This window comes from Catharus ustulatus, chromosome 5 (assembly GCF_009819885.2).
Source record: "Catharus ustulatus isolate bCatUst1 chromosome 5, bCatUst1.pri.v2, whole genome shotgun sequence".
In the NCBI taxonomy this organism is placed as follows: Eukaryota; Metazoa; Chordata; class Aves; order Passeriformes; family Turdidae; genus Catharus; species Catharus ustulatus.
In genome coordinates, this window is record NC_046225.1 from 20,009,266 (window position 1) to 20,032,248 (window position 22,983).

Genomic DNA, 22,983 nt, shown 5'->3' on the forward strand with positions numbered 1-22,983 from the left:
GTTAGGTGAAATGAAGCTAGGGAAAAAAAAAGTAGTAACAGGCAATGAGTGTAAATATTAGCATGGTGTATTGTAGCAAGGAGATAAAGCCCTGTGGTTTGAAAAGGCAGAACATTTAATAAAAGAGTTTAGCCTTTTGCTTATGTTGTGGTTCTGCAAGGTTATTCTGTAATGTTCTGTCTCTAAATGAGTATGTTGTGTTTTGGCTTTTTACTTACTTAAAATTACAGTAATTTCACGATTACAAGCCGCGCTGACTATAAGCCGCATCTCCGGGTGTTGGCAAACATGTCATTCTTTGTCCATAAATAAGCCACACCTGAGTATAAGCCGCTCTGTCGTTCGCAGTGAGGACCCGTGTGCAACAAAGTCGCCAAATAGTAACAGAATCGTGGCAGGGCGGGGTTTACTGGCTTGGCTTTGGCTGTGCAGGCTCGGCCCGCTCGGGGCTGCTGACGGGGCCAGGTGGGCCAGCTCGGTGGGGCCGCTCGGCGGGGCCACTCAGGGCCGGCCGCTGCTGCCGCTGGGCTCACTCGCCCTGGCCCGGCACTGCCCCGTGGCGGTGGGCAGGGACGGAGCCCACCGGCACCCGCGGCGGCGGGCGGGGAAGGAGCACCCCTGCTCCTGTCGCAGCGGCAACAGACGGGTCAGAGCCTGCCTACTCCTGCTGCGGCAGGCGGGGGCAGGAGCCCCCTGCTTACCCCACGGGCCACGGGGATGGCAGCACGGAGCCCCTGCCTCCTCCCTGAGCCATGGGGATGTCAGCACAGAGCCCCCCGCCTCTCCCACGCCTGAAGGAGGGAGTTCCCCTGCCTCCCTCCCCCACCATGCGCTGCCGGCACTGAGCTGGCCCCACCCGCCGCGCAACACAGTAACCAATTTGTAACAATCGCGAAATCCTGGGTTTTCCTGGCAGGTGCTCGGCTCGGCACCCTGGCTGGCAGTTCTGGGGTTGTAAATGTCAGAAAATTATTCACGTATTAGCTGCTCCTGAGTGTAAGCCGCATTTCCGGGGTGGGAGCAAAATTTTAGTCAAAATGGTGCGGCTTGTATTCGTGAAATTACTGTATTTATTATAGGGAAAAGCCAAAAGAGAAGCAGGAACTGTGACAAAAAGATCATTGGTTGCCTTGTGCTTTGATTATTCATGACTTCATACTGAATTGCTACAGCCAGCTGTGGATCAAATGCTTGAGAGGTAAAAATCAAGCTGGAGGTATAGCAGCTAGCCCAGGGAGTTTTAAATTGGGATCAGTGGGTTACATTCTCAGAGTTGCAGATGACATTGAAGTATGTTTGTGCAATTGGAGAATGTTATTTACTGTCAGAGTACAAAACATTTTCTTTGGGAAAATGATTGTGTTGTACCATCGCACAACGTGGTTGCTGCTAGGATGGATTCAGTGCAAACAGTTTGGAAAATATAAAAGGCAGCCTCCATCTCTAGTCAAATAGACCTTTGTCCTATGAATAACTGCAATTTAATTAATTCATTTCTTACTGTGTAAAAGCAAAATAATGACAGCTCAAAGAAGAGTTGCTTGTTAGGTTTTCTTCTTAGTCATGTGAGGGAAAAATAGCTGGTTATATGTTAAATAGAAATTAATTAGTTTGCAAATTGCATTAACTCAGAGATAGATGCACATGTGTGTGCACACATGCAATTGCCCTGGAAAGACACTTTGAAAACATCTAATTAAAGCTTAAGAGTAAATGTATAATAGCTGTTTGTTGTTGCAAAACAAAATAGTGTGCTGGCTAAAATTTTGCTCAATAAAAGAATTGTGTTCCAGGGTATTTTGGGCTGTTTGCATTTCAAAACCTGAGTTGTAGAACTAGGCTGAGATGACTTTTTATACCTTGACTTTGAAGTCCATCCTGGATGAAAAGCTGCTTTACTTTTGTTTTGTCTCCATTTGGAACATATTTTTGGTTTATTTGCAGTTTTGGAATCCTGATGTTGAAAACCTCAAGAACAACAATATTTTTAAATTTTTTTCAATTTTTTTTTTTGCCAAACAAAGCTAAACTCTCTCATTAGATGGATGATTTCTCCTGTGTTTATTAAAAGCATCCTGAGCATCCCTGCATGGCTCAGACTGGTTGTTGGCTTTCAGCTGCAGAGCTGGTTGCTGCGGAGGGGCAAAGGTTTCCTGCCGGGGCTGTGGGAGTGAGTGGCCTCAGCAGGTGCCTGGTCATTAAATGTCTCTCCTGCTTGCCTCCCCTTCAGTCTCCAAATGAGTTTTGCAGAGTAGGGAGACGTGGAATTAAGTAGGAGGAAACATTCCTGGTTTGGCAGTTTTGTAGGTTTCAAGTCTGTGGTGTAACATCAAGGGAAAAAAGTCTACTTTTTTTGTAGCTCTAATTCACGATTGACTTTAGAAACTTGACTTACACTATAAATACAGAATTAAAACAGATCCATCAAGGATTTGAAGAATATTTGTGATGCTTAGAGTTCAGCTGGATTATTGGATGGCCAGTTTTGTAATTTTATTGCTATACTCTTCTCCATATACATCCTGTTGCATTGATTCCATGTGGTGACACAGGCACATTTAATAAAGGTGTGTTCTAAGGATTACCTTTTTTTCCTGATAATTCTAGGATTCTTAGGATAATGTTCTAAGGTTAAATTTGTACTTTAAGAACAAAATCACTTGTGCAGCACAAAAATAAAAGTGGTAGAAAAGTAGCAATGAGATAAATGTGTAGGTGATAATTTGTAAGCTTCAAATGGTATTATATGTCTTCTATATCTGTTGAATTTTTTTAAAATCTAGGTAAAAAAATTAAATTGTGACAAGAAATATGGGCCTCCTTTCTCTTGATTTTGTTTTGAATATCTATGCAGTTTTGGTTCAAATATGTACACAGTTTGGCATATGTAATCTTCATTATGTATACAAATTTATTGTTTATAATGGTAATGCACAGTCCAGCGTTTAACAAGTGTCAAAACTGAGGCTCCCAGGTTGTGCAGTCTGAAAAAGATCCTTAATTATTTCAAATGTTCTAATTCTTCCTGCAGTGTTCAGTGTAGATGTTTATTTTTATATACTTGTGGTAAGATTCTTCTTGCACCGGTGGTAAAACTGCCCTTGTAGCTTCAATCCCACTTCAGTATAGGTGCTTCAGAAGCCGGGGCTGCTGACCAGGACTTTCAGGGAACACTCGCACTCTGGCTGTGATTTCCTAGAAGTATCAATCTCACCTCTCCTGCTTAGTGAGTCAGATCTCTTATTCAGAATCAGTAGGTGTTACTTAGAAGTCTTACTCACTGCATCTAGATAAGGAGATTACTACTCTGGCATCTCTCTGTGTGCAGTTCTTCACACTCTTGTTCAGCTTGGATATGTCTGTCTGACAGGCTCACCTATAAGGCATATTCAATTCTCTGTCTGTACAACAGAACCCGTGGACATAACTAGGGACTCATCACTCTTTTCAGGACCTATTTTCAGGAAGTTTCATGCTGTGGTTTTACTGAAATTATTTTACAGTGGTCTCCCACATGCACTTGCAAAGAGTTTCATCCCCTGCAGGCAACAGTTTAAGAATGACCTCTTGAAAGTCAGGTTGTTGGTTGTGGGTTGTTGTGTGTTGGCCGCTAGAATTAAACATAAATGTTTGGCTTTGTTTTTAATTAATAAATTTGTTGTCATTAACACTCCTGAGGATGGTAAGGCCTCCCACCCCTCCATGAAAATAATTACTCTGAAGCTGGCTTTTGAAGTCTTAGTCCTGAACTGTGTCTAAGTTGCTCTTTTCTTTTTTCATCACAAATTACAACATGTCAGCATCATGTGCATTTACGCACGTTCTGAGAAAGCTAAATTTTTTTCACCAGAGGAGTCCAATCACAAAGCATAGTGATCCATTTGACCTTTAGCTTTTAGCACCCTTACGTTCCTTTCCCTTTTCCAGACCCTGCTGGCAAATGTCAGCATGCTATAGCGTATCGGTTTGGGGATCTGTTTATGGCAGGTCCCACCCCTCACCCAAAGGTTTGAGGAGATTTCCTATAAATAGCTATGTTGGTCATAGCTTTCTATATGCTTGTGGGCTTCCGTGATTGGTGTTTTATAGCAACCAGCCCCTTAGCTCACAATTTGGGCATGAACACCAATTCTGGAGGACTTTTGGCTTTTCTGTTGAAGCCTTTTGTGAAAGGATTCACAATACAACTTGCAATTCTTATGACTTCAGCAAGTCAAATAGTTTTGAAATCAGGGTGTCTCCTTTTTCCTTTGCCTCTTACTTTACTTCTTGCTCTGCAGACTTTTCCTTGTTAGCACCCTCTGGTTTCAGCTCTGGCCAAAACAGCTTTGTTGATTTTTAATGCTGAGGGCTTTGCTGCTATTTTGAATTTGAAGATAGGACAAGTTTTCCTTGATATCAGACCTCTTCTTTCACCAGGTTAACACCAAATGGGAAATTTTTCTGATTTTGTTGAAAATTTCCTCTGTTGTCGAAAGATTACTACTACGATCAGCAAGTATGGAATTGATATTGAAAAATGCCAGCAGTCATGCACTGAATGTGGAATTTCTTGGGTTTAGTCTTTATGTTGTCAAATGGTAATATTTTTGGAGTTTTGCATTTGCATATGTCTTGCAACATTACACAATATTTTTTCTCAAAGTATTTATCTTCAGATGCCACCCAGTACACGTCACAGCTGTCATGTATTCCTAGTCACTTGGATTTTAGGAAAGCCTTAACCATATTGGATCGGCTGATGGGACACCTTCCACAGGTTTGCCGTTCGCAAATGCAGAGACTGAGTCCTTCATATTTCATGCATTATTACCTCTTTATCCACAGAACAGTTTTCAAGATGTAACCTCACTTCTGTTGAAGTGAACAATGTGGAGACTGGTGACTGAACTTTGTAAAATAATAAGGAACCAAAACTTCTTGGTCCCTACTGCGTGAAATAAAATAGGGGCAGTTAAAAGACAAAGGAGATGAAACCTTCCTTTGCCTACCTTTGAGAAGTTATAGAATCATGGAAAATATGGTTGGAAAAGACCTCTCAGGGTCACCAAGTCCAATTGTCAAGGCAGCAGCACTGCCATGTTCACCATTAAACTATGTCCTCAGGTGCCTTATCCACACATACTTTGAGCACTTCTAGGAATAGTGATTCTACCATTTCCTTGAAAAACTCTGTTCCAGTGCTTGACAATGCTTACCATGAAGAAATTTTTCCTCGTATCCAAACTAAACCTCCTCTAGTACAACTTGAGTTTGCTCTCATCCTGTCACTTGTTCCTTGGGAGAAGAGGGTGGCCGCCATGTCACTGCACCCTCTTTTCAGGCAGTTATGAAGAGGGGTGAGGTCTCCCCTGAACATTGCAAGTCATGGTGTGAAGCACCATTTTGGCTCAAGGCGAATTCCACAATTCCACTTCTGGAAACGAAGATAAAGTAATCCTGCTGTTTGCAGCACTTCCCTAAAAGCAGTGATTTCTTCAAGGAACAGAGTCCTGCTTGCAGGCAGAGAACAGAGTTGTGAGGTTTTGTGTGCACAGCACCAGCAACTACAACATCTCTGCTGTAATAGAGGAAGTACTTCTGGAAACATAGAGGGAATTTACTTTTTTTCAACCCACTATAGAATGATTAGCAGATTGAGGATCAGGGATATAAATCGGAGCATAGATCTTACCATGCGTTGCTTTAATTTCTGTTTCTGTTCTTGGAAATGAAGGTAGTTGAAATTCAGTTGCATCAGATGAAAAGATTGATTTATTGTTCAGTTGGGGCCAATAATGTGGACTTTACAGAGGTTTCTGTGGCAATATTGTTTCATTCAAGAGGACCAAGGCGCTTGAACTGAACTTTTGCAGTGACCTTGATCAAAGAGTCAGACTTCTCAAGAGGCTTTTCTTATCCTGATTTGAATATGCTGCAGGTCACTGGGGCCTGTAAACCTACTGAGAGAAAGGCAAAACAATGTCCTGCAGTCATCCTGTCTGTGATGTTGAACGTCTGACCTTGTAGTCATTGCAGCTGGGGAAAAGTCAGCTTCACTGTTAAGTCTTCCCTGCACATGACCAGTCATTGACAAATAAATTAACTTTGAAGAGACTTTTAAGTGGAAAATCTGGAATGAAAAAAGGTGGTTTACAGCCTTTTTCTCTGCTCTGCTGAGAAAAATTTCATGTATGAAGAGAAAGGTGGCTGGAACTTGGAGTGCAGGAAACTATGAGTACCTGTCCTTGGTTGTGTCTCTTCATGAATGTCCATAGCTTCTGGCCAGTAGCACAGAAGTGAACTTTGATTTTGAAAAACAGGCTATACTGTGTAATACTTTCCTGCTATTGAAGTGAAATAAGAATGAATACCTATAGGTATTGCAGTAATTTTCACAGGATTCACAAAGGAGAAAAGACACATTTCTTTTTTTCTTTCTATGAAGTAGTGCGGTGAATAAAATATTGTGATTTTTGTGTTCAATATAAACACAAACTCTCGAAGTTTCTCATTTACCATTCTTGTGATGTTTCAGCTTAATGATGGTGGCAAGGCAGCCCAAGCAAACGTGGGGATTGGTGATGTGGTTCTCACCATTGATGGGATAAGCACAGATGGGATGACTCATCTAGAAGCACAAAACAAGATCAAGGCATGTACAGGCAATTTGAACATGACTCTGCAAAGGTAAGATAGCTTTTTCTTTATTTAAAGAGAATTGATCATCATCCTAACAGTGGTTTGGAGGATAAAAATGTGTAAGTGGTTTGGCAAAGTCCACGGAGTTAAATGGCAATGATTGAAAGATATGCTGCCACAGCCTGCAGTCTGTCTTGATTTACAGCATTTTAGAAAACTTTATTAGATGTTAATTATGTGGCTTGACAAATACTTTTTCCAGCCGTATGTTACCCATTCTATTTCCTCTTCCTGTTGAGTTTTAGTTTTGTTTAATTAATCTCTTTAAAAGCAGGTCTTATTAATGCTTTTTTCTCCTCCCCCAGGTCACTGGGAACATTTTTTGGGTTAAGTCATATAGCACCATTTTTCCTGGCTAACAGAATGATGGATTTAAATAGTTAACCCTGTGGTTAAATGGATGAAAATACTTCTGCTCAGAGTCTGGGAGGTGTTTCCACCATTTGATTTTCACCCTGGTGATAGCACTATGTCACTAAGCAGCAGCCTTCCTTTGCTAATTGAAATGCTTGTTATAGAAGTTACAGCTTGGCCCAATCTCATTTCTAAAACATAGAGTTTATTGAATCCCAGCATATCTCTGGTATAGTCTGGGGCTGCGTTTCAGGAGTTGTTGCAGGAAGGGAGCAGGATGCTCACATATGGGTTATTGAACCTGAAGTGGAATGAGCAGCAGCACAAGCAATAAATTCCTTCAATTCTCCAAAGACTCCCAAGGCTAAATATTGTTTTTTTGCTAGATGACTGCTATTTTGATTCAATGATGTGAGTGAACAAAGTGGGGGAGATTGGCCTCTGATATCACATAGGGAAAAGCATCTCTTCTTGTTTTCAAAGAAAACAGCAGCAGTTGTATGCCATGATTGCTCTTTGGGCCTGCCTTCAGCAGTGCAGAGTTCCTTGATGAGCATTGGTTGAGGTCCATAACATACGTCTTCACCAGCTACTGACTGTTTCTTAAGGCAAATTATCCTTCCCTTAATGAAATGACTCTGTCTTATTGAGAGTTAATCAGTATTAGAATAAAAAGAGATGATGTGGTTGCAGATTTGACAAAGTTCCATCTCCAGGGTCGTGGTTCCCAGCCCTAAGTGATGTGTATTTGAATGATTGTGTGAGTGCTTTCCTCTTTAAGAGGCTGCAGTTCAGCCCTGCTTGTCGTTTCTTCTTTTTTCTGTTGTCCTGTGCTTTGGTCCTTAGCTACCCTGACTAAGGGATTCCCTTTGCTCAATCTGAAAGGAGTATCTTATGGTGTGGTTCATGCCTAGGGCATCTCCCTGAGTGAAACTTGTAAAGGTGGCATTGAAAGTTTCTTGATGAAAGACAGGCATTATACCAGCTCATTAGAAGAACTGCATGTTGTATCTAGTGTCATTTGCTTTCCTGGCTCCCAAGGAAACTGGCAGCTCGTTTAGAAATGCACTTTCCAGGACCCACTGAGTCACTGCAGAAGAGGGGTGGGTTGGCCCGCTTTCTCTTGTCACCATAATTGAATGGGCAGGATTAATATCAGATATAGGAAAGTAATGGCAGGTGTGTCCCAGTCAGGTAATAACTTGTCTGAGGCTGCTTCTGGTTTGAAAATCAAACTAATCATGAATTAGCCTGATCCCCTGCTGTTCTCACCCTTCCTACCTAGTGTAGCATCTGACTCACCCCTGTTGGCTACCTGACAGCTGAAGACTAAGTCAGGATCAGACTAACAGAGATCAAAGGAATAACCTTGGTCCTGGCATCTGGGCATGCAACAGATGTCCTGTCTTGTAGTTCTGCTGCTTTGCAGTCTCATGATCTTAGATGTTTTAAATTCTACCTGTATCCCCAAGAAACCAAAGGGGTAGACAGTGTTCTCCTGGTCCCACTGCCCATGAAAATTTCCTTGCCCTGCTGTTTAACAGATCTGCTTTGGTTGTTTATTTATTCTTTGTACCCTGGAAGAAGATGCTTTTTGGAGTCAGACTGACTGACTCATTCTAACTGGAGATGCTGGCTGCCCATGGGAAGGGAGCTTGAGAGTATAAACAGGGTGGCAAGATAAGCCATTTTAATATTGAGTGTTCTCCATAATTATATTCTTCTGTTCGTGCCTCTTCTCCCAAAATGAAACAGAAATAAATAAAATATTTTAAGCTGTTACTGTTCACATGCAAGGTTAAGGAGATACTGTCAATGTGAAGCAAAGCTGACCTTCAAAATATGGGTTAGTGCCATAGAATAGGAAAATCTAATATTTTATTTTGCTGTTACTGCTTTTTATTTATCTTTTGTTTTTACACTTCTGTGATTTTATCTACTTTCACACAGTCTGCTGACAGTTTGAACTACAATGCAAGGATGTTGAGGTTAGTTTTGAAAGAGGCCATCAGTTGTTAGATACTGCCCTGGTTTGCTGCTGCTTTAAAAGAACACAATGGTTAGATAGTTAGAGGTGTTACACTGAGGATCTACTCCAGTACCCTAGTTTGCACAGTGGTCAGGGCATGGCAACACTTCACCTTTTAAAAACTGCAAAAGAAACTTCTTTATTCTTGGCAAAGTCAAGAGAGGAAATTCTTTATTATCAGATTCCTTATTATAAATATTTTAACTTGATAGTTAACATATTTAGGTTTTCACTTGGCTTCCTCTCTTCTTCATGTGCAAAGTAGAAAAAACAAAATTAAGAGAAGCTAAACAAGGGGCAAGAAGTAGCTTGTCTGGGAGGTTGGAAGGGATATTTAAGCTACTGCCTTCAAAACCTTTACTTACAGATTCAAAGCACTATATTTATGTAGGAAGATATGCATGTACCCCTTGTGGAAAACCAGTTTAGATGTTTTGTAAGTTGTAATTGAATGTTGGCAAAATATTTGAAGGGCAAATAAAAGCTTCCCTTTGTTCTGCATAAGGCAATATTGCAGCTTGGTTTTTTGAACATGGAATTGTTGTGTGACCTGGAGGAACTGCAGGTGCAGCTGACACAATTACAAGTCTACTTTGCTTAGAGGTTGCTCAAATACAAATGGACAAAACTGTGTTTTGCCAGCCCTGTGTGCAGTAGTAGGTGCTTAACATTAGCATGTGTTGGCAAGAATTTTCAGGTGTATGGCTTTAAAGTCCATACGTTTTGTAAACAAGTCTCATTCTTTAGTATAAAAGTTATATATTTTTTTCAGTTCTAAAATTAAATTTGAATGCAGGTATGTTATTTGCTCATTGTCCGCATTATATGACTCAAAAACAGAGTTTTCTGTTCTTTCTATTTTGTAACTTGTGATTTTAGCCTCTTGATAGATCTCCTCCACCCTCCAATTTTTGTTTCTATTCATCTGTCCCTTTCTGAGATCTTGCTCTTTTGCGCCCCAATATTTTATTTTCATCTAAAGCCGTTCCAGTTTCCCATGAGGACAGATGGAAACCAGATGCTTACTCTTTGGATATATTTTCAAGTTCAGTAACTTAGCATGGACTTTTATAAATAAATCTCTAAGTTGCTGAACAGCTAAAAGCCACCACCTATTTTTAAAATATTATTTCTGGGGACTGTTTCTCTAGACATTTGCCATAATAATTCTTTGTGAGTGAGAAGGATAAAGAATTGTGGATATCTACAAATGAATGAGATCATGATACCTGTGAAAGTTCTGGGAAAAGTGTCAGCAATACAGAGATAAAAGTAAAACAGAAAAGATGGAAAGTCTTCGGCTTTGTTTTTCCTATAACGATAGAGAGCATATTTACCTCTCTATTTACAGTAATTTCACAACTATAAGGCGCACCCTTTTGACTAAAATTTTGGCCCAAACCCGGAAGTGTGCCTTATAGTCCGGTGCGCCTTATGGTCGTGAAATTACTGTATTAAAACAGATCTGCACAGATATAGTTTGATTTGCAAAGGAATTTCTTTCACTCTGTCTATGAATTTACTTATTTAGGGCAAAAGACATTGATATTGCTTGGCTTGGGAAGCGAAAGGAGGGTTCTTCAGGTTGTTTATTCCTCTATTGCTACATTGCAGTGCTTTTTTGGGGTGGTGAAAAAGTTTTTCTGGATGCAGTAAGCAGGCAGTGAGCAGTTACTGTGGTTCTGATTCCAGCTCTTCAGTGCAGGAACACAGCTGCTACAAAGCAATAGATGAATTTCATTGATGGCCCTGGGTTTGTTGGGATGTTTTCCTAAACCTTTTTAAAACATAGCGTACCCTGAGTGTCATAGGTGAGGCTGGGTCCTCCTGGGTATTTTTGATGTCCCACAGGCCTCAGAGACAAAATTTAGATGAGCCATAGGGTTGAGTTCTGCAGTTGGTAAACTCAAAAGCCATTACATTTGTTTTAGCTGCCTGCCTGAGTATGAATCCTTACCATGCTGTCCTCCCTTATCTTTTTATTTTGTCTTTCAGGAAGCAAGAAGTCTAGGCTTTTAGCTTAAGGGCAGCTGAAATTACCATGATTTAGGATGGGGTAACAAGAAAAAAATGTTATAGATAATTTGAATTCTATTTTCTGAGATAGTTTTTCAAGTTAACCAATTTGGAAAGGGTTTTCAGCCGTAAGACTAGCTCAATATGCTTTTTTCTTACTATTTTTTGTTTAATTTACAGGCTTCACTTTAGATGATGGTTAAAACTCATGTTTCAGTTCTATGAGTCATAGGTTCCTTGGGTGGGTATTTTGTTTCCCTAAACCATATATGGATGAGCTTGAAGAAAACTATGATAAGAATGCATTCTGAAGTCTTATTTTTCTCCCAACTTTAGTCATCATCATTTCCCTTACATAGGTATTTTGACTTTAGTTTGGTTATTAAGTGATTTGCTTTTTCAGAAAAATAGAGGCTTCATTGTTCTATGCCAGTTGAAGAGACAATAATAATTGGTTGAAAGACACCTCAGCTTGAGTAATTTTTTCAAAATCTGAAAACTCTTTTTTTCTGTAATTCTTTTTGCAATACTAAATCTTTCATAACTTGTTTCAGGGATGTCAAAACTAAGTGCTGGATGATTAAGGAAATATATTTTTTTTTTAATGGAGAGAGTTGAGACAGAAAATTTACAGAACTCAGTTGAGGTAGAATGCCTTGGAATATGTAAACAAACTGTATTTGATAGTTCACATGCTACTCAAAACCTTTGTCAATTAATTTATTCCCCAGGGCTAGTTTGTTATTTTCAATACTTTTCAGTAATTATGCCTGAAAATAAAACTAGGTGGAAAAAACAGTGTCTCCCAAACAGACATTCCCTTCTCTCGTTTAGCTATGTCACTAAGCTTTGAGGTGGCAGCTACTCCAGGTAGCTCACTCAGTGGGGCCTGGTGAGACTTGAAACAGTCTTGGAGAACTTTGTGTCACTGACCATGGCCTTTCTGTGCTGTGCATTGCAATGCAGTCAGCTGAGTTGTATTAAGTTCTCCTGCTTTATCTTGCTCTGAAATTGAGTGATACTGGGTGAGTGATGCTTGTCCAAAGAATTCAAAGGTAATGAATGATGTTTTTTTTGTTTTTTTGTTTTTTTTAATCCAAAGGTGGTTGTATAAATCTATGCACTTATTGGAAGCAAGGTAGGAATCTTTAGCTCATAATTTAGGAGCTGAACAGGTTTAGGTAGCTAAGCCATGCCTTTGGAAAGCCTGCCCACACACTAAATTAATGGAAGGATCCAGCTCTTGCTTCCTGCTGAAATTCAGTCTTGCACATAGCACTTTGCTGCTTGTCAGGTAGCAATTAGATGAACCACAAAACATGCTGCAGCTAAGTGAATCCAACAAACTATAGACTTGCTTGGAAGTTCAAAGGAAAGTTGCTGGGATGGAAATGGAAGGTTGCAGGGGGAAAAAACAGAACTCAGTGACTTGTACAAGATGATACCTACACATCTGCCAGGAAAATGGGTGGGACCGAGAGCGAGTTAAGCAACAGTAATAGCAGCCTTTCTCACATTGTGTACCTTGGACTTAGGCTGGGAATCTTTAGAGCTGCAAAAGATTTGTAAAGACTGTGCAATTTCTTGGGACTGCTGCAGTAAGTACCATGGGAACATAAATACAGTAGTAAATATAGATAGTGGACAATGGCAAGTGCCAAAGGCAGATTGCTATTTACTGAAGTCAAAATATTCCCTTCAAATTTAAGTTTAAAGATGTTTTTTCATTTCTGATTTCAGGTACATTCCCCTCTGGCCCCCATACAGTTAATACCACCTCAGGAAGTTGAAAATCAAAGGGAGGTTAAAGAAGAAACATTTAATGTGTTGGTTTTTTGGGGGTTTTTGGTTTTCATTTTATTTTTAGTTTGCTTGCCACCAGGGAAATGCAAAATATCACCTCTGAGTTGGAGAAATTGCAGCCATTTTACTGTTATGTTTTTGAGGTTTGTCTACATAACTATATCATGGTGGGTTAAACCAAGGGCAGTCAGATTTGGGAGATATTTATAAATATCACCTTTTTTTATGTGAAAACTAGGAGGTCATCACCAAGAAAATGTCTCTCACAAGACGAGAGCTTGTAAATTCAATTTGGGATACATTTTCAAATTCCTACCTTCATAGTCCAAGTCCTTGATGGAATAAAGGTTGGTCAGGTTGCTTGGGAGAGTAGCTCATGTAATAATCAGCAGAACCTGATAAAGAGTTGGGGAGGAGATAAATTAGGGCATCACTATTTGTTGTGAGTGATTGTGAGTGGAGGTTTGCGCCTGAGAGTCCCTCATGAAAATGGAGGGAAGAAAGTTTAGTGTCTTAGAAGTTCCCATCTGTTTGCAATGGATGAAGTGGTAACTAAAGTGCCTTAATTGGCCTCATCTTGCTTTTTTTGACCACTGAGAAACATCTGTGCCATTGCTTTTATATGAACTGTTGCATAGCACAGATGTCTGACAAATACAGCAAAAAGTAATTCTGAATTGGACTCTTCGTTTGTTTCTTAAAATTACTGCTTGTTTTCAGATGGGGAAGTAAAGTTTACTTGGTTTTGGATTTTTTTGAGTAATTATACTGACCCTGTAGACATTTGTTTTAAAGCCTGAAACCATGCATATCTTTCAGATATGTTGGGATTAACCTAAAAATAAGTGCTTATCACATGTTGTTATTATATAGACTTCATTCTTTGTCCTATATTTAAGATTAATATGGAAATACTTCCCTTCCATTATAGTTCTGCTATAGGGATTAAACCACTCGGATGTATAATGATACTTTTTGAAAATTTTAGAAAATAATGATGCTTTGTTGTTAAAGCAAATAAATAGAGTGCAAAAAATACAAGTTTTAAAAGTGACTTTACAAAAGCAGATCATTAGAAAGGTAATGGCTTGATGTTTAGGTGTACAGTGGTTTAGAATCCTATTTTCACTCTGTTATAAAACTGTTTTCTGGTTTAGATCTGACACAATTGATTTCTGTCTGTGAAGACAGGAACAGTGAAGGTTTATTCACATAGCTTTATCCTGAAATAGCGTAATTCAGTAGGAAGTATCTGGAAATTAGATAATCTTACTTGATCTTGACTTGTGCTAGATGGACAGTGTGCCTCAGTATGCAATGTGAGGACGAGTTTGCAGTGCTCTGCCTAATGGATGAAAGACATGTTAATGATAAATGACTGCTTGTGATTTAAAATAATTTTCTGAAATACCAATAGCTTTCTCCCGTCTTACAGAATTAAAAAGAAAAAAACTGAGTTGAGGAGTATCTTTGTGGACAGCAAGGAATTGCTTAATGAACTCCACATTGTTCAGTTCATAGCTCTTGCTGTAAGCAAGAAGTAATGCAAGCTGAAATTTAATACAGAAAACATCTAGTCTGAGTGAGGTCATGACCAGTGTTACTACGAGTCTGACTGTTATTTAATAGCATTTTACAGCTTGCAAACCCCTTTAAGTCAGTTTTGCTTTAGGTTGCTTTATATTCTGCATTGTTGCAAAGCCTTCTCATTGCTGTTGAAGGGTGGAAGCACAATGTGAGAGTTGTGCTCAAACACCACCACATTAAAGAGATCTTTAGTAACACAGCTGCTTCTGAGGAGTAGATTGAATACATTTTCCAAACATTAAATATATGTATTTTAGGAATGTAAGAACACAGCTAAGCTAACTTTCGTTACAGAAATCTAAAAACATCTCTTGAAAACCACAGGAGTTAATTTTGCTGACTATCAATATCTCTGCAATGTACAATAAAGCTTCTGCTTAAGAAGTACAAGTGCCAACTTCCTACATGAGGGGAAAGGAGTCTCCACTGACAGTGCAATGTTCAGTCAATCTTTCTTTAGTAATTGTATGCCAGTTGCTCTGGACTAAGCCACCATTGTCAAGAGCTGTTGTGGCAGTGTAACTACAATCCAGGCGCTTTTTACTTTCCATTATCTCTTCACACCGGAGATGCTGAAAGGTATGTTGATTTCTGGGGGTGGGGGAGGAAGGGGCATTGGTTTGGGGTTCAGTTTGGGTTTGTTTTAGAAAAGGGCAGAAATGGAACTATGGAATAGTTCAGGTTTTGAAGACTGATAGGAAAGCAATGTTGTTTGCTCTTAGTGTGATTTCCTGGCTAGGTCCTGCTTTTTAGTTTTTCTGAGGAAAAGGTTCATAGCTGTGTTTCAGGAAGCTCTTTCGGTTACTGCTTTCCTCCCATTTACAAATAATCCCCAGGGGGGAGTATAGGTTTATTTTTTTTCTTTAATGAGTTACCGAAAACCATCAGAAAAGTGATATTCTTAGGTTTTTGTTATATTTTGTTTCATTTGAAGTGATTTTAATGAAGTAGTATTCTCCAGGAGGCCTTTGATGCAATTCTTGGTTTCATTTCCTTATTTTCTAATGGACTTCCGTGGTATTCATGGTGACAGTCACCAATATCCCATAAGCACTGCAGCATAATATAGAAAAACATGTTTTTGTTTCTGTAATAATATTACCTGCAGCAGCTGATTACAGCTATTTTTAAATGCTGTATTACTTGCAAAATGTTTCCCATTACTGATCGTGCTATATCAGGTGGGTTTTTATTTGTCAGAACTGATGTAGTGGTTAAGCATAGGTTTTAAATTTTTAGTTCCATTTCTGGTTTTGCAGCACGCCTGGCTGAGCTTTAATGTTTGATTTCCTAAAACTAGACATTTCCTCTCACCAGATAACCTTTATCTGCCTTTCACATAGTCAGATCTGATCTTACTTGGTGGCCATCAAGGCTCTGAGGGCCTCAGCTTCAGTGGAGAATATGAAGAAAAATAAAGTATCATGATGATTAATCAGGGATGACTATTACCAGCCAATTTTGCTTAGTTCCTTATGAAATAAGGTTTGTGTTCTTCCCTCCAATATTCTCTTGTTAAGAGCCCTGTAGGCAAACACTGCTTGTTGCAGTTCTTTTTAGATTTTGTTGATGATGTAGATCTGCTTTCAACTGTTAAAAAATATTTTGGTTTTGGAGTGCACATGGATTTTGTTTCCCAAAGTGAAGTTTCCTCCAAGGAAATAAAACTAGAGGAAAAGTGTGCAGCTGAGTGTTCTGATAAAACACTGTAGAGTTCCACGGCCCAGTAAAATAGACTTGAGTTTTTCATTTTCTAATGCTGCTGTTAGTTCAGTATTAGAAGTGAAATCCAGCTTTGCCTGGTGATTGAATAACAAAGAGCTGTGTATAAATTGGTGTGTTTTGCTTTTTTTACATCCCCATTGCGTCACTTTTTCTGGTGGGGTGTGTTTTGGCCTGACACTGAATGGGATGTGTTTCAGTGGACGTGTTCTGGACTGAGCACTCAGCCTGAAAAACAGCAGGAGAATTAAAAACCATAGGGATTGCTTTGTCTGTGTATTGTATTGGTGAACCTGTTAGTCTGGTATCCAGACCCACTGTGGCTGCTTTCCGATGATTCAGCGTGAGGGGGGAGTGAGAACTAAACCATGGCTTGTAACGCCTGCATGGTGAGAACCTGGGTGCTTGCACAAGACATGTGGGTTTGATTATCATAAACACTTGTAACTAATAATTAAACTGGGGTCTTATAGGTGTTGTTTCATGTGTCTATCAACATAATTCTCATCCCAGACAGGCTAACAACATCAAGATGTTTTGCTGTATGTAGATAAAAAATATTTTCTCACAATGATTTTTTTTTTTCCCAATTGCACTTACACTGTGCACCGAAGTTGGAGGAATCCCTACTTTTACCTAATCCACAACAGGTTGTTCAGGCAGAAAGACAGTTTATTTATTCCTATGCACCTTCTCTGCTTTTGGCAGAGTCTGCACCACATACAAGCCTTTGTCATCTTTGTGGTTTGAGACTTGAGACAGGAAGTCTTCAGGATTCATCTGACACTTCAGTTTAGTCACAGCTGAATCCCTATTCCCACCAGAGGAAAAAAAAAAAAAAAAAAAGAAGAAGGTCCTTTGTCTTTTCAGTTGCTCATGTGCACATTCTTTCATTCATGCAGATACAGCAATTTCTGGCCTTGAAAGGACTTTGGCTCCCTGCTGGGGCAGGGGCTCAGAGGACATGCTTTCCTCCTGACCTCATGGTGCTGCTGGTGGAGTCCTATGTTGGAGCCTCTGCCCAAAAAGCGCTCAGAAAGGAAAGTTTCTCTTCCTTCCTGTGATGAGTAAGGAGGTTTTAGAGACTCTATCTCAACTTCATGAAAATTGTGAACTGCCCTTTTAACCTGATATATTTGTTTGGTGTTTATGCCACAATGCTCCTCTGTCTTGCATGTGACCTGACACCACTGGCTGCTGCTGGAGATGTCAGATCCTTGCTCTCCCCAGCCCCAAGGCAATTAATCAATACAAGGGAAGTGTTCCTGCCAGTTTCAGGGAGCTCTGAGAAGGGTGAATTGGGATATTCAAGACGAGAAGCCAGGAAGCAATTGTCAGTAAAACTATTATGTTTCAAAGAATTAGGGATCTTTCAAGTATTGACCATGTAACTTTTAGCAGAAGTGGCACATCTGCAGCACAGACATGTTAGGGTTGGATCATTGCACTGAGTGAGATCTCTTCTGCAAGGTTCAGAGATGATAAAAACTTGCCTTTGCTTCTAGTCCATGGGAATTTACCAACAAAACAAGTAGCAGAAAATTATTTATAGAGATGCAATGAAATAAAAAAGTTATTGAAATATCTCAAAAACACTTTAGGTAATAATTTGTCCACTTAAAAATCTGGGCAGTTTTCCTCACTTGCTTAAATTCTCAAATTGGAACTCATAGATACAGTGAGGGACTTGTGACCACTTGAACCAGAACTGAACCTGGATTGATTTATTTGTTTGTTTTTACTTAGTGACATCTAATTATAAATAGAGTAAATTTTTCTTATTCTTGCATATTTTGTCAGTTTGGGCTTAGTTACACTTGTTGCTTGCAGGGTTTGGTCCCTACTTTGTAAGACATTGGTGGATGTAAAGCTTTAGCTTTTTTCCAGCATTCCTGTGGCCGTTTTAGCTGAGAAGAGTTTGTCTGTTAACATGAAATCTGCAAATAATTTGAATCTCTCTTACATTTAAATTTACAACAGATTTAGATGCTTTCCTATTTTGGAATCTTTGATATTCTTCTTAATGCCTTAAACGTCTAAGTTTATGATGTCTGTTGAGTATTTTCTCCCACGGTTTTGGCAAGACTCAATTTCCTCACATTTCTAACTCTTGCCAAGATACAATTTGAATGTAATTTGGAAAACCCCGACAAAACAAACAACAAAACCCCATGAAAATTTGATGTCATTTTTATGTGGGTGTGACTGAGGACAAAATCTTACGAAATAAAATAAATGTGCAATGTGAGAGGTTATAAGCCATTGTCTGAGAGGCACAAACTTTATGGAGAATCTATGTCAGCAGCTAAGAGTGGTTTGAAGCTGATGTTAGCTGTTGCTTTCAGTTTGAAATAAAGTCTTCACCGAACAGTTAAATGGGTTTTCTGAGTAGCAGTTATTTTGGGAGGGTTTCTTCTTTGGCCTATTCTGGTGTTTCTGTTTAACCTATGGCTGATTACTGCTCTGTAAGAGAGACCATCTTGGCAAAAGGGAATGGATTATAGAAGTAATGTGAGTTTCATTGTAGGGGGGAGGACTTTTTAACACTCAATGTCTTTTGGAGAGAAAATGACCAAACCTAGGGTAGTCAATCTTATTGACTGTATAGTATCACTTTTAGCTCCTAAGCTTCTATGCAAAAAATGGGATGTAGTATACATTCTTAAAATGTATTAGAGTTTAGGAAGCCAAAGTTTTAATGAGGACAGTGACTTCAGAGGTAACTAATGCTGCTTGATTGCTAACAGATTATTTTTCCTTTACACACAAAGCGCCTCCACATGAGCAGACTAAGTCTCAGTGACACATGGAGTCACTAAAATACACGTACTGGGCTAAATATAATGTATAACAGGTTTTGCAAGTACTAAAAAGTGTAATATTTTCCATTCATGGCCTCTCAAGTACTGAAATTTTAAAGTGTGCCTGCTGTCAATACTGATCTTGGAGACGATTGACCAAAATACTTTCCAGTTATCTCCTTTCCAAGTCTTGGAAGGAAGGTGATGACTGGACGAGTCAGTCATTTTCCGCAAAATCTTCTTAACTCATAAGTGACTCTCCATTAATTAAATGGATAATTAAATGCATGTTGGACTAACACTTTTGTGTTGCATCTCTTGGAGCTATAAAGTCTATAAAGAAGCAATGTTGAATAAATTATGTAGAGGGTATGATTATGGGATTCTTGTATCTTTTGCACTTGGATGAAGGGTGTTGTCCTGGAGAAGAAAGCTCCTAGTGCAATTTGAGCAAATTGGGGCAAGGGCAGATTGAAGTTTTGCTTCTGGCAGGGCTGCTAGACTCAAACTGCCACAGTACTGTGGAACTTGGGATAAAATCAAGTTTCAGCACAAGTCAGGTAAACAACACTGTCATTAAACAACAACAACAACAAAGAAAAAAAGAAGAAAAATCAATAATAAATCTCAGTTACCATATAGAGGGTATTTTGGCAGGAACTGGAACCAGGGAGAAGAGAATTAGATGTCTCATGTAGGTGGCACTTCCTAGCCACTTCTGTGGAAAGCTGTTAGGTTGGGTTTTATTTAGGATCCAGGTAAATTTCAGAATATCTTGTGTCAATAAAATCGGAGTCACTTTATTTCTTTATTTTAGTCAGAAAGAAATGGTCCTTACTTACATGAGCCATTAAAGTTAGCTATTTTTGTGATACACGATGTAGTTGTGGCTTAGAAATCCTATGGTATGCCACACACAGAGGTGAGTGGAGGTTGCATACCAGTGCTGAAATTAATACTATATCAATTCAATGCTATTGTTGATAATTTTAAAGCTGTTGAGTGGTATGGGGGGGGAAGGTTGGGGAAATCATGAACTCAGCAGTTTAATCTGGTAGATTTATCTTGGTGGGAAGGATGGATTCATAACTTATATGTCTGTTTCTTTTTATAGTACAAAGGAGAAATGTATTTTGGGATATAATATGGTTATGAAGTTTCAAATTCCTCTTGATGTGAAGGAAACAAAGGTTCTTTAATGAGAAGGACTTAGTCTGCTATAAAAGATAATAGAGCTTGAGGCATTTATCAGCCTTCATGGAGTAACGTAATACCATGCAGGGCTGGACCTGAGCTGTTTCTGCTATCAACAGATAATTAGCAGACAGAGCACATTGCTGATCAAGATCTGATTAAAGGACACTGTAAAACTATTCTTTTTGCTTGCCTTTTCTTTGTAGAAAGATGAAGAAGGCTGTAAATTGTTTGCGGATTTTTCTGAGGATGTACCCTTAAGTCAAATTTTTATTTTAAAATTGCAGCTTTCATTTTGATCAATATTTTGATCATTGCGGTTTTCTTGGCTGAGGTGGGTTTCTTTTTTTGCCTCCCATACATTAGCACTAGAGAATTACTCATTGTTAATAATAGTTGCACACTGTGGGTGAGGCTAAAAGGAAGTACGAGGGCAAGCTGGAGTATTGCAAACATTAGATATTTACTCTTGACTACCCTCTTCATTGTATAATTCTCCCCAATGATTTTATTATTGAAAAATGTGAAGAATTCATGCGATTCTTCTCATGATGCACCATGTTTCTGCTGTTTGGTTTTGTATTTTTTTTAAACTCCATGGAAAATGTCTCATGATTAGTCACTGAATTAAATTACCTCTTGACATTTTCAGCACATTTTTTTCCTGCCTGACTATCACTGTGAGTGGGGTTTGTTTGTGATGCTTTTGTTTATTTGTTTTAAGTTGCTCTTCCTTAAGACAATTTGTCCAACATATCTGCTACATGTGTGGGTAAGTAAAAAAGGAAATAAGAGATACAGAGCATCTCAGTGATCTAATGCTATTCCCTTGCCTTAGGTCACTGTAGATTGCTCGTGGTCAGGCGGGGAGGCAAAAGGGAAAACTGGTAGAAATGGGCAGGAACTGGCAAAAATGGGCAGGACCCAGGTGATCAGATTTCTGTGATGGTAGATATGAAAGTCTTTCAGTGTGAGATTAGAGAGCTCTTGTAGTCAGTGTAGTCAGTCATTTCAAGCTCTCTGTGCTCCTTGGACTGGTCGCACCTGTAAGAAGGGCTTGGATAGGTGAGGACCAACCCTGGTAAGAGTTCTCCAAAAATCAGACTTTGTGCATGTGGCTGCTGGAGTGAAGATGACTATGGGGTATCACTTATGAAGACTAGAGGGTTGCTGGCACTACTTCTTTGGTTTCCAAACCATGGTAACCCAAGCTTTCTTTAAACACAGAATATTTTTCAGGACTGTGTAAAAATGTTTCCTTGTTTTTGCAAAACATTGCAGAAATCTTAAGTCCTTCACAGTCAGTGATTTATTTTTCTCCTTTTTCGTGGATGCTTCCTCTTGGAGATAGCAGTTGGGCCAAGAAAAATTGTATTGGTCACTGGTCTGCTTAACATAAATGTGTAACTGAGAGATGTCTGTACAGTTGAGCTTTTCATCTTTGACTAAAGAGCTCACTCAAGAAGTACACTTTCCATGCCTAAAAATTCTTGTAGGAAGCAGCTGAGACCTGTGACTTTTTTCCCATGGAGAAATGCCTTTAGGTAGTAGAATGTGAAATTGCACTTCTCCCCATGGCTTGCCAAGATAGTATCTTTTAGTAAAGCAGCATCCATATAAAAATAATTTGCATGATCAAATTAGTCTGCAACTGTTTGTAACTAATATTTTCTGCAGTCAATGAGCCAATGCTTTCTAGGCTCTTATGTTTCAGGTAAATAAAATGTTCTCCTCATAACTGCTCTCAAATAGCAGATTTATTTTGTTAAAAGTAAAACAGTGTGTAGGTTCTTATGTGTGACTGGTAGGCATTTGCCATTCAAGTAAAACCCTTCTACCCATTTCTTGTTTAACCCGTGCAATACCTTTCTGAAAGTCAGGGGCTTGTTAGCTAGCATGAAAATTGTGATGCCATTGATCTTGCATATTTGTTTTAAGCTGTGTCTGTAATTATTTAGTGAAAGACTTAAAGAAACTATCTGAAGTTGGCCACAGTTTATTTTCACTTCTTAAAATAACACACATACCTCAGTGGCATGATCTCTGGTGACATTTTAATTCTATTGGCACACTTTGAAGTAGCCAGCTGGGACATCACACGCAGACATCAGTTTTGAAGCCTTTCAGATACCATCTAAATGCCAAGCTTTTAAGTAGCAAAATAATGTATTTATATATAGATTAAACACACAGTAATCAGAAGTGCCTTGCAACACATGTCAGTAATTGTGAACAGCTGCATCAGAGCAATACAGCTGTTAAAACTCCTTCATGCCCCAGATTATATGTATTTGGTCCAAATTACTCATGGGTATATCTGTATGCTTTTGGGGGGGATACAGAGAATAATTTGGGATGCACTCATTTGCTGAAACCAGTTCTTGGTTATATTTTAAGAGAGTGCGTGATATAAAGAGGCTCACAGACATGTGAAAATCATCTAACACCATTCTTGCACAGCAAGCAAACACCACTGTAACCAAGTTGTATGGTGCTTGTGTATCTAATATGCTGCGGTGCTGCTGCCTCCCTTCAGGCTTTAGTTGGATCTGCAAAACACACAGTGCTGCTACAGAAATACCTTATCATAGAATGTCTGGGCTTGGAAAGCATCTTAAAGATCTGCCTGCAAGCCCCCTCCCCTGGGCATGAACACCTGTCTCCTAGACCAGGTTACTTGGAGCCCTATCCAGCCTGGACTTGAACACTTCCAAGGGTGGGGCATCCACAACCTCTCTGGGCAACCTATTCCAGTGCTTCACCAGTTGCACAATAAAGAATTTTTCCTCATATCCA

At 39.3% G+C, this 22,983-nt stretch overlaps 1 protein-coding gene across 7 annotated transcripts in view; it reads left to right on the plus strand.

Annotated features, from left to right (window-relative positions):
* Positions 1 to 22,983, plus strand: part of PDLIM5 (PDZ and LIM domain 5) — a 127,927-nt gene that overhangs the window by 36,219 nt on the left and 68,725 nt on the right. For all 7 annotated transcript variants that reach the window (XM_042779274.1, XM_042779275.1, XM_042779276.1 and 4 more), the window contains exon 3: positions 6,518 to 6,669. In XM_042779274.1, the coding sequence (XP_042635208.1) occupies positions 6,518 to 6,669 (152 nt within the window). The remainder of the gene's footprint in view (positions 1 to 6,517; positions 6,670 to 22,983) is intronic.